The sequence below is a fragment of the Salvelinus alpinus genome, chromosome 1 (genome assembly GCF_045679555.1).
Source record: "Salvelinus alpinus chromosome 1, SLU_Salpinus.1, whole genome shotgun sequence".
NCBI classification, from domain to species: domain Eukaryota; kingdom Metazoa; phylum Chordata; class Actinopteri; order Salmoniformes; family Salmonidae; genus Salvelinus; species Salvelinus alpinus.
In genome coordinates, this window is record NC_092086.1 from 50,063,689 (window position 1) to 50,075,620 (window position 11,932).

The 11,932-nt window shown below is 48.1% G+C and overlaps 1 protein-coding gene across 2 annotated transcripts; it reads right to left on the bottom strand.

Annotated features, from left to right (window-relative positions):
• Positions 1–5,653: 5,653 nt before the first annotated feature.
• On the bottom strand, positions 5,654–11,360 carry LOC139579040 (uncharacterized). Of its 2 annotated transcripts, none has more exons than XM_071407254.1 (6): positions 11,261–11,360; positions 10,390–10,573; positions 9,794–9,897; positions 6,910–9,699; positions 6,420–6,628; positions 5,654–6,131 (listed from the first exon to the last, which is right to left on the bottom strand). In XM_071407254.1, the coding sequence occupies exons 2-6, from the start codon at positions 10,571–10,573 to the stop codon at positions 6,026–6,028; spliced, it is 3,393 nt and encodes a 1,130-aa protein (XP_071263355.1). In that variant the 5' UTR covers positions 11,261–11,360; the 3' UTR covers positions 5,654–6,025. The 2 variants fall into 2 exon arrangements, with proteins under 2 accessions (XP_071263355.1, XP_071263363.1); XM_071407262.1 differs by having other exon boundaries at positions 11,256–11,333.
• Positions 11,361–11,932: the final 572 nt, after the last annotated feature.

Genomic DNA, 11,932 nt, shown 5'->3' on the forward strand with positions numbered 1-11,932 from the left:
GGAGGGATAGGGAGGTGTGGTGTGTGTGTAGATTGGAGTTGGGAGAGCGGGGGATGGGGGTGGGCTTTATAGACACATTGCACAGCAGTCAATCTGTCATCCCTACCATCATCTCTCAGACCCCTTCCCAGTCCACTCTGACAGCGAATACTCAGGCCTGGGCCTTTACCCACCCCTCCCCCTCCTCCCCTCTCTCTCCTCCCCCACTCAAGCAAGGGTCACTTTATTTCTGAATCCCTCACGCTCCCTCATCCCAGTGCACCTTAATGATAGCCGGGCTCACAGAACAGATCCCACCCTCACCTCGCCACCATGGGAAAATGACCCCTACGATACGCTCTCCTTTGACTCATGTCATAACAGTCTGAAGGTGTTGCCTGTTGAGACCCCAGAGAGAGTCCGAGAGAGAGAGAGAGAGACACAGAGGGACGGTGTGGGTGTAATTCCCAGGCCTGGGGTGCATCACCGTTGCCTTGACAATGATAATTCGACCCGTTCCAACTCACACAGTGCCCCTCCTCCCTCCATGTCCCTCTCCATGTCGACTCCCACTATGCTAGATTGCCCTGCGCTGACTTCCACCTGTCACCTCTCCTTCCTCCCCTCTCCCTCTATTGAGTTACCCCTACCCTTCCCCTCTCCCTATGGTATAAACCCACAGACAGACAGACAGACAGACAGAACCACACCCACCATCTCACATAGTGTTTCGTTATGTCACTGTGCATGAGTCAGTCAGTGTTTGCTTGTCTGTGATTGGCTATCAGCTCCCCTGGAGATGTTTGCATGGCTGTGAGATGCTTGACTCCAAAGCCAGTGGTTACAGAACTCCCCTGTCAATCACCACTACCCACTCTTTATTTAAGTATATAAAGAAAGGTTAGTGGCACGTCCCTTAAATGCCATGGCACTTCTAGTATCACACAGCTCCGCCCTCACAGCTGAGCCCACACTACAAATCCCATAATCCTAGAGGTGACGCACGAGAGACCAGACAATAGCGTGTGACAGGATGAAGCTCCAGACAGAGAATTAATGAGCCATTTGGTCCAGTATTAAATAGGGAGGGAGAAATCAGGGCTTAGTTTTGGTGCTCTATAGTCACGGATGTTTCTAATGAACCAACTGTTGGCAAGCAGTGCACAGTGTCAATTAGGAGAGAAAATTGTCTCCCTTCAAACAAGGCGCACAAACACACACACACACACACACACAGGATGATGTGTTCAAAGAGGCAGTGTTGTGTAGAGACACGAAGACATGTGACCGGAGTAAGATAGAGTTGAATGGCGTCCAGTTCCTTGATATCAGACTCTATTCCTCCCCTGACGTTCCATGGCATTCCACTCCTTTCACATTGACCGCTCGCCTGTCGTTCACCCTGATCTGGAACAGGGGAGTTTAGAAGGGTAAAAAAAACTCCTGCTGCTGTGCATTCTCACCCGTCCCTCCCCCTTCTCCTTTCTCTACATCTCTCTCTCTCTCTCTGTCTCTGTGGTCGGCATAGCAACAGGCACCAGGCTCGTCAGAGATGGCGCTCTGGTCTATTTCTCGGTCTATCTAGAGTGAGTGTGTGAGTGAGCAGTAAATTGTCTAATGAAACCTCGGCTTTAGTATTAAAGCTGTAGTACAGAGCAGTAAAATCAGACTAACATCCTAGTTTCTACACTCTGGAAATATTTCTATTTGTATCGGTATATTATGAGGACATTCAAATCCCATATAGCCTGTGTGGTGGTGGCACACCTAGGGCCACAATCAGTAGTTGGCCTCTCCCATATGAATGCACTGCTGCCCCTTGTGGACATAATTTAGAACAGCAAGACTGGTTTTCAGAAGTTGATTATAGGCGACTCCTTTGTATCAATAAAGCGGGGTTTTGTTGTCGTCCTCCTCTAAATTATATTGAATTAATCTGATATTCATTCTTACGTCAGAGATTAATTGTCTATAATAAACTATGGACGGAAGCTAAACCTGTTATGTGCAGGAGTCCTGCAGTACGGACTTCAAAAACACCCCACTACTATCCATTTGGAAATATGTGAGAATCCATGCTCTTTACACACTTGTCTGTCTGCCTGCCTGTCTGTGAAGAGTCTCAGATGGTGACTAGTGACTTTGTAAAGAAGTTGTTGTGTTAGCATGAGTGGCCTCCCTCATGTTGTGTGTCAGTCATTGTGTGTGAAGATGTGTGTGTCCTCAGGTCGTTTGTCAGGTTAAAAAAAGACTCCCACCTCCTCAACCCCACTACAACCTCCCCTTCCTTGCACTCTTTATCTGCTTCACAGCTGTCTAGCTCTAATCCTTTGTTTCTCTCTCTCTCTCTCTTTCTCTCTCTCCTCCCCTTCTCTGATGAGGCCAATTTTAAGAGGACAGTTGGCATAGGTATTTTGCACTCTGCTCGCTGATCTTAATGCACTTCCAGGCATGGCGGTCCCACTCCAGTCCCACTGGCTCTGAATCCGCTCCGCTCCTTCCCCACTCAAAGAGACCATACTGTATCTGTTGAAACTCACTGGAAGTACAGTGGAAGGGACATTTTTTTGCATGCAACGCGAAACACAAACACTCATCTCCTCCTCTACCTTCTGCCAGCTTCTCCTGGGTGGCAGCTCAAATGAAACCATTCATTCATCCAGGGCTGTGAAAGTGACGACCCGGTGTAGCGGGGACAGCAGTGGGCCTGGGACGGAGTGTGAGTGCCATGCCGGTGTGGGGAGTGACTGTGTTCTGTCAGGCTCTGGTTAGTGTTCTTTTCTGATCTGCTGGGCTCCTTCTGTGAACCTGTGGACGGTGCTTCTGTTTTCTGAATGCCATGTGAAAAGCTCACGCTTCAGTAAAAGGATGTTTTACTTAATAGGTTATTTTTTGTTGTTGTTTGACCTATGTTTTTTGGTTTTGTTTCCCAAGGGGTTTAAAGTTCAAAGTTCATACTCTTTACGCAGGGACCTGCCTAACTACATTCCTTTTCAATGTGATGAGCCTTTCTGTTGGGCCTGACCATTTGTGCCAAACTGTATGTACTCCTCTGTCAATGCCTTGACTACAACGGTGCATTCAATGAAAAGGAGAAGAAAAAAAAACATTTCTGGGTACTTTTCCTATGACCTTGTAGAAAAACAAAAACAATCTGTGTATGATTTCTGTCCAAAATGCTTATGGGTGCTGATAGAATTTTGCTACAGTTTACAAAAGGTTCTAGTTGTTTCTGATTGGTTGGGGTCTTGCTCTCATGCCTCAATCCTAACACACACACACACACACACACACACACACATACACACACTATCTCATTGAGAGGCACTTCCCTCCATATCCAAACTCCTCACTGTGCTAATCTCAGATCAGCGAAATGTGTTAAGAGTATTATCAGGCCTCAGACATCTACTACAACAAACTGATCCCACATCAGTCGACAGGCCTATGCGTTTACAACCATACCATATAATCTCCATAACAAGGTGCATGGACGATTAGGCTGCACAGCAAAGCAAACAAACTAAAATCTTCTTAGAATTGCAAACAAAAAAACAAAAAAAGATTTAAAAAACAGATCCATTCAAAAATATACATGACCAGGTGAATCATTGAATCATGGAGCATTTCTTTCACCCATCTCTCTCTAGTTTAGCTTTGTGAACACCACCACACTGTTTCTCTTAGCCTGATTCCAAATGGTTTGTATGGGATGGGAGAGAGTGAGTTATGAGATTTTTTATGGCTGTCATAGCGAGGCCATATGGCACAGCTGCACAGATAGAAACACAGCTCTAGGTCTGTCCCAGACGCAACATATCCGCCCTAAAGCCGATCCCAGTTCACATACAGCCTGTTGGTCTCAGACATTCCACTATCCTCTATTGCACCTCAAGAGCTCTTTGGTTCGGATCAATTATCAGTTAGCCAAAGCCCCGCCCTCTCCATACACACACTCGTCACACCATACACACACATCACATTAACATCTGCAATTAAATTGCATGCATCCAATGGCATGTGGTGCAGAGATTATATGTCATTTGATTCAATGTTTTTCTTCCTGTTTGATAGAACAAAAAGGTCTCTTAGATGAACTCAGCTGCAGCACACGGGTGGGTGGGTGGGTGTAGTGAGTGGCTAGGGCGTGGGGTGTAACTGGGAGTCAGAGAGGAGAGGATGAATCTGATGTTGGCTGAGCCTGAGCCCTAACCCACTCCTCCCAACCCCTAGCGCCCGATTGCTTTTCCAGCTTGTTGAATCTACGTTGTGTGTCAGCTTGAATTGCTTTTCCAGCCAGACACACATTCTTATGCAAGAGCTCTAAAACCAGAGATGACCCTTCAAGAAACTAAGGCATTTCATCGGAAAACATCACAGCGCCCAGCTATATTGTTCTAGATAACGTGCTGATTGTTTCTTGGAGTAAAAAAGGGGTTTCCTTTGATTGGCAGTAGTAATATCATGGTTTCACATGGTTTCTCACAGGTCATTCCAAACAGCTTCCCTTACTCTTGATCAGAAATGACTGCCTCTGAGTACATTTGTCTGTCTTTGTTTTTCTCTCTCACGCACACTATATCGTTCTCCTTTCCAGTCTTATGTCAGTCGCAGTGCTTGGTGGAGTGTATTCCTAGTTAGAAAGATAATCCCAGTCCGGAGATTATTACCACATCCAGAGGCGTACAGCCCCCACCCATCCATCCACCCCACACACACCCCACCTTCCCTAAAAGAAAACCACCCAGCCGCTTCTGGCTGTCTCTGGCTCTTCATTAGCCATCACTAAAAACTGTTGCCATGTGCCAACTACCGACACATTCCACGACTCTATAGAAATGCTGTGTCTGGTGCATTTGGCTAGGCTTGTTACGATGTGTATAGTCCACTAGGATCTGTGTGTAGGTGACCCGGGGAAAAAAGGCATGTGTCTATAGTTCACTATTCCTTCCACTGTATAGTTCAGTAGTCATCATCACCCTCATCGTCACGGTGCCAACAGCAGCCAAATCACTGCACTTTTACCTGCTCCTGCCCCCCCCCCCCTCGCCTCTCCTCACTGCACCCATACCCCCTCCTCTTCCCTCATCTGGCACTGTCAAGTCGGCCTCATAACAAGATGGACACGATCCCATCTATGGGAAAGTTTCAGAAAAACAGGTCCATTGTCACTTTCCCGTCCAGACAGCTCAGTTTCCACACACGGTTTACTGTGAGACAGCTATTCTACCTGCACGTTGATTTTGTCGTTCCTTCTCTCCTTCTGTCTGTAGTGTTGTTTTCCACTCGTCAACTAAGTTGTCTCCACTTTGTTTTTTAAACCCTTTGAATTGATGCTGCTTCTGTGCTTGACTGGGTTTTACTGCGTACGTGGTGCCATGCTGTCCACAGTATAGGCTCTAGAGCTTGTAATGCTTCAATGTGTAATGTTACCATATGCCTTACATGTTTTCCAAGACTAATAAAAAAGCATAACGAAAAAAAAGAAAAAAAAAGATTTGACCTGGAGCTGTGGCTTTGTTACTGTGTTATTTGGATGTTACTGTGTGGAAACAATATTGAACTGCAATTACTTGATATTTTATGGCTCATGTTTTGAGTGTGTTTTACATAATGAATGTGAATGCTGTCAGCTGTGGGAGTACAGAAAAGATATGCACGGTACGCGGTCACAGTAAGATAAAGACGGGAATGTTTACTGTCAGAAATCGCGAGAGATTCAAAACACAGTAGAGATCAAATAAACAATAGCTGCCGGGACTAGTTAAAATAGTAGCTCAAACACGTTGCAGTATATCCTGTCACTATCATCCGTAAAATATCTGTGGAAATCAATTGGTCCTGATTTAAGCATGAACAACAGTACATCTATAAAACTCCCAAGAACCAAAAGAACTTCTCTCACTGGCTTATTACTATACAGACTCACACAAGCGTTCAAGATTTCTAGGGAGTCTAGTGACACAGTGCAAGAGACATTAGCGTACAGATTAAACACTGGATAGACACAAACACCTTCATAAAAATACAGAAAAGAATATCATTGTCAGGTTATGTTTGTGTCTTGAGACTTGGCAGGGGCCTCCTCAATCCCATGAGCCCTCAGTACTTCAGACAGGCGACTCAGATAGGTGGAGTCTGGATAACCATTCCTGTGTGGACACAAAATTACATTATGGTGTATATCTCAAATGGCACCCTAATCCTACATATTGCACTGCTTTTGACCAGAGCTCTATAGGGCTTTTCTTACATAGGTTACATCCTTAATGGCACCATATTCCCAAAAGTAGTGCACTATAAAGGGAATAGGGTGGCATTTGGGACACACTCTAGGTAATAAAACGGCCAGCACATAACATCGACCCCCGACTTTCTGCTCTTTACTGTTGCTATTTCAGTCGAGAGTCACTAATGGGTACTGTGACTCCAGTACTCACCCAGACTTGCCCCCCTGCAGGCTGGTCTTGTGGGGGATGCTGTCCCAGCTGACCCTGGCCCCTGGCTCCCTGCCCGTCACAGTGAAGGTGAGGCCTAGCCTGAAGGCTTTCTCTAGCCGCGGTAGGAGTTTCCTGGTCCTCTCACATAGGGGAAGGTAGGCCTCAAATACTCCCCCCCGAAACGCAGAGCCAGGCGAGGGGTGGCCCTCCTACAACAAGAGAGGGACAGATGGCAGATAATGGAGTGTGTTCCAGATTGTAATAGCCAACAGACAGTGTTAGGAGTTAAACATGACAGAACTTAGAAATGCAAAGCAAGCAATTACTGACAAGGGATACTTAAACTTAACATTTTAATATAAGCTGATTTAATAATGCCAAGAGTGCATTTGGACAGTTGAAAAAAATAACACATGAATGACATGACACATTTAAAATGTCAACAGTAAATGGCCCATCAGATAGCCTGGTAGAGAAGTCCTGCCCTTACCCCCTGAATGCCATCTGGGATGCAGTAGGTGATCTTAAAGACGGCATCTCTGCCATGGCCTGGCAGGCTGAAGGGCATCTCAGAGTAGCTCATGTTACCCTGGACGCCGTGTGGAACTGCCACTCCAGCCTTGGGGCAAACCCTGCATTGGACGTGGGCTTTGAGAAGGCACTGTGGACACAGGGTCACCCCACACCCTGTCCTCGTCACTGACGCCCCTCTCTCCCCACACACACAGATCTGTGTCCGTGCCCCAGACAAACTAGACCTTCCCGGGCCGTGACGTGTCAGAGCTCCCCCTGACCCGGGCCTCTCCTGGTTCTCTGCTCCACTAGACTGTCTGTTGTTGTCCTTCTGGGTCACTCCGGTTCTCAGGTTGCTTTCTTTTGGGGGCGTGACCATGTCTTGATTGGTACCGCCACCATTCACTGCTCCCGGTCTTCCTCCGTTGCCTATCGCTGAATGGCTGAGAAATGGGTCAGTCTTGCTCCCGTCTGCCTCCATGGTCCCTCCCCTCTCCACTTTCTCCTTTATGACAGGGTCTTTCCTCGCTGGTGATTGGCTAACAACTGTGTTCTTGTGTTCTGATTCGCTGTTCCTCGTCCTCTTGGAAGAATCACTCCTTTGGATGTTTTTCCTCTCCTTGTTGGCACCAGGCCCCTCCTCTCCCCCTCTCTGAGTCTCAGACATCCACTGAGGGCTATTGGTCTGAAACTGTGTGGAGTTCTGGACCCCATTCACCTGAAATGGACTGGACTGATTGAAAGTGGAGGTAGAGGGGACAGAGAAGTCCTCTTGTCCCCCCCTTTGGCCAGTCTCCCCAGGGAACACCTCCCTCAGTGCTGCACCCACTTGAGAGCACAGCTGCTTGGGGCCGATCAGAAACACGCTATCTCTCATTGTCTGGACGGAGACCTTCTTGAACCGTTGCCTCACCTCAGCACAGCACACCTCTAAAGTCTCATCTGCTGGGTCAGACACGCCTAACTCAGCCAGAAGCAACTCCTGCAAACAGAAGTCTGTCTTCACCATGGCAACCAGCTTCTGCATCTCCAACTGACAGGTGCGCACCACAGATGACTCCGCCCCCCTAAGGATGACAGTGATGTCACTGCTTTTGTCTGATTGGCTCTCCCTCATCTGCAGGTCAGAGGTCATGTCCTGTATACAGGTGGCGTAGGCCTCCTTCATGTAATTCCATATCACCATGGAAATGGTTAGCTCTGCACTGTAGGCATTTCTCCTGTCCAAGCTATTGGACCGCCTGGCTCTGGTAGTGGCTTTCTCAGCCTCACTCTGTCCTGGGTCCTGGACCTTGGACCTGGCCCGCCCAGAGAAACTACTTGCTCGCTTTAGGGTGGACCCTGACCCAGAGGTTGAGATGGTGATGCCCCCTGACAAGGTGTTCAGAGTTGAGGTGAATGGGGCTGTCTCACCCTGCTGCCTAAGGTCTGTTGGTGATGAGCTCCGGAAGAGTCCATTCTCCATAGAGGAAGGGGTGAACAGGGGGTCCCCTCTCTTAAACAGGATATCCTCTCCACTACCCTGTGCACCTGGCCTGTAGAGTCCCCCAACACCTGACCCTGCTCTGTCTGAGCCAAACAGGTCATGGCCTAACATTGGTCCAAGACCTGGTCGTACACTTGGAGATGTGTCCCCTACCATCACTGTGTCCCTAGGTCTGGTCCCTAGCCCAGCCGGCCCTAATGCCTTGAAGCGGGGGGCAAACTTATACCCTCGGGCCCCCTCCGTCCTCCTCTCTGTCTCATATTGCTTCAGCAGCTTATCTACCCTGGCGTCCAGGGGTGTTCCTGCTGTGGAGGAGAGAGTGGGTGTGAGTCTCTCCGCTTCCTCTGGCTTGGAGGAACCAGATGTGGATGAGGGAGATCGTAACAAGCTGGCTACATCCTCCACCGCCTCCTCTCTCTCCCCCAGGAGGAGGAACTGTTTGGCTTCGGACACATCGCTGCTGTTGCCAACTATGTAGATGTTCCTGTCATCCTCACTGAGCAGCAGCTTGGGCAGCCTGACCCGCAGGCCCTCCATGGCCCTGGACAGGCCTCCGCTGGGAGAGAGGACACTCTTGGGCAGCTGGGCTCGCCGGAGCCTGGCCTCGTTCTCCTGGTAGAGCCGGCTCAGGTCCCCACGAGCCCCACTCAGACTCTCCTGCCCAATGTCCCCCACCCCGGGTACTCTCTGTAGGAACAGGGTGGTCAGCCCCTCAGCGGTCACGTCCACCACCTCTACCCCATGCTGGGTGAGGATCTCCTGGTACTCCCCTCCACAGTGCCACTGCAGGTAGTGGAACAAGTCTGCATCCATGATCAGGGAGAGGTCCTCTTCCATCATGGGGGGTTCCTCAGACAGACACAGACCCACAGCACCCCCCTCTGCCTGGGCTGTCCCCTCCCCCTCCCAGCCCTGACCTCCAGATGTAAAGTCCCTAAGTGGGCCTGAGCCTAGATCACTCTGCTCACCACCTCTCCTGTGATGGTCTGCTGCCTCCTGGGTATGAGTCCTTTTCGCTTGTCCCCTAGTGCCTCTAGTAAGGACTCCCAGAACACCATTGGCCCCAGCTGGGGGTGTATCTGTGGAGGCCAGGGCCCCAGGGAGCCCCAGTATTTGGGCCAGTGCAGCCTGGACCTGGGAGTAGAAGCCCTGCAAGGTGCAGAGCTGCTCTGGGTTGTTATAGTGGATCTGAACATCATGACTCCTGTCAAGGCTGGTCAATGCTGCCTTTCCTCCAGGTAGCTGGCTGTAGTCCAAAGTAACAGACATGCTCAAGATAACCTGAACGGGAGAGAGAGAGGGGGAGAAAGAGGGAGAACATGTAAGTCTAATCAAAATGTGTCACTTTTTCCCCAATATTGTGTCAACAACATACCTTATTTGGGTCCAGGTCTTTGTGAGGTTCACTCAAGGTGAGTTCATACTTCTTCCCGTCCACCATCAGAATGTGTCGGCCATGTTGAAGCACGCTCCTTGCCACTGTGCGGGGTCACCAGAGTACAAGAGCTAAATCAATCTCAGTCAGAGAAACACCCTTACTAAGCACTCCTGCCCCTGGCCTCTCCTTGAAATGTATGCCAACACCCGAGCCCACAGTTAATCGATGGTGACAGGACATGAAGCTTAATACCTTGCATTTCACAGTTAATTTGCAAATGGATGCTAAATGAAGTTTAAAAAGAGTGGCTATGGTCAACGAGCCAGATGGAAATCTACTGATAAGGAACTTAGCAGTGGCAACGATGTACGGTAGTTGTTACTTTATGCCTCTACGTTATGGTGAAATAGTCAATTTATCACCATCAAGTCTCCAGTCTCCTGATCTCTTCTCTCTACCAATTCATCATTCACATTCCATCCCCTACGCATCCCACCAGCCCTCCCCTCCCAGGAGCCTCAGACACATTATATATACACACACACACACACGCGCGCGCACGCACGCAAACACGCACACACACACCTACTTACCTCCAATGTCCTCAAAGGTGATGAGGGCAGAGCCGGGTGTTGCCTTGACAATGGTGACATGTGCTATTTCCCCTCCACCATTCCTAGCCCTCAGGAAGTAGATGTATAGCTTGTCTGTCAGTCGGTCCTCCTTTATATCAGTGGGCAGGCCACTCACCCTTACTGTCCTGCACTGCTCCGCCATCTGCTGGGCAAAACTGGGTTACTGACATACAGGAGGAATATATAGATGGGTATACCAAGCCATGTCTCCCTTCAACCATAACCACTGATCGTAAATAAATAATAAATTTGTCATTGCCATGTAATAGGCCAACATAAGATTTTTTTGTGGGGGTTATCTGGATATTTGATCAAATTACACCCTCTGCTGGACGTTGCCACGAAACGTCACCAACACAAACGTCGTTGTATTAAACTGCTTTGTCAACGTTGGTCAATGCTATGGAAACAGCTTGAGGTACCGTTGATGTTGATAGTATACTGTAAAGGGAGATGTGCGAACTGTTCACATGACATGCGCACTGACTGCTTGAGGTTCAAATGGAGTCCACAAAGAGCAATCGACCAGTAGTCGGCACAGTATGCGTCAAATCACTTTCATCCACTGTTTCAGAAATAAACGCTAGATGAGTGCGCATAGTTATCCATTCCCTTCCCGCTCTATAAAAGAGACGATCACTTTGACCATCAGGTCACAACATCTGTGAAAATCAAAGGAATGGGTAAGTGTGCGGACTACGGACTGAGAAAATGAAACTTCAAGGAAGTGCACAAATCCAACGACACAATCTAAAATAACCTCAAAGTAGAGCTCTTCAAGGCATTGGCTTTTTTCACAATGATATCAACGCAAATATCCTTACCGTACCTTTTTAGAAGCCTCATATCTCTCGTCTCGCACCAAAGACGTGGACGTGCTTCGCTTGCATGTTGTTCAAAACATGGATGGAAAGTGAAACTGTATGAAGTAGGAACTGGAGGGTTAAGATTGTTGTTGTTCTTCATTTCAAACGCCAGGGGGCGAACATAAAGCCAGGTTCACAGGTCCAAAAATGAATCAGTGCATTGGTCAACTGAAACCTAGATTAGAATTGGCCAATAATGAGATACATTTGACTTTCAACAAATTGTGTGTGTGTGTGTGTGTGTGTGTGTGTGTGTGTGTGTGTGTGTGTGTGTGTGTGTGTGTGTGTGTGTGTGTTAGGAGCTAGGGTTAGTTTTAGGGTTACGGTTAAGGTTAGGTTTTCAGTTTAAGGTTAGGGTTAAGGTTAGGGGAAGGTTTGGCTGGGGTAAGCCGTCATGGTAAATAAGCATTTGTTCTTAACTGACTTGCCTAGTTAAATAAAGGTAAAATTAAAAGGGTACGGTTACAGGGTTAGAATTGTGAATGGGACTGAATTGTGTGTCCCCACAAGGTTAGTTGTATAAATCAAATTGTATTTGTCACATGCGCCGAATACAACAGGTTACTGTGAAATGCGTACTTACGAGCCCTTAACCAACAATGCAGTTCAAGAGATAGAGTTTATTTAGAGTCTAT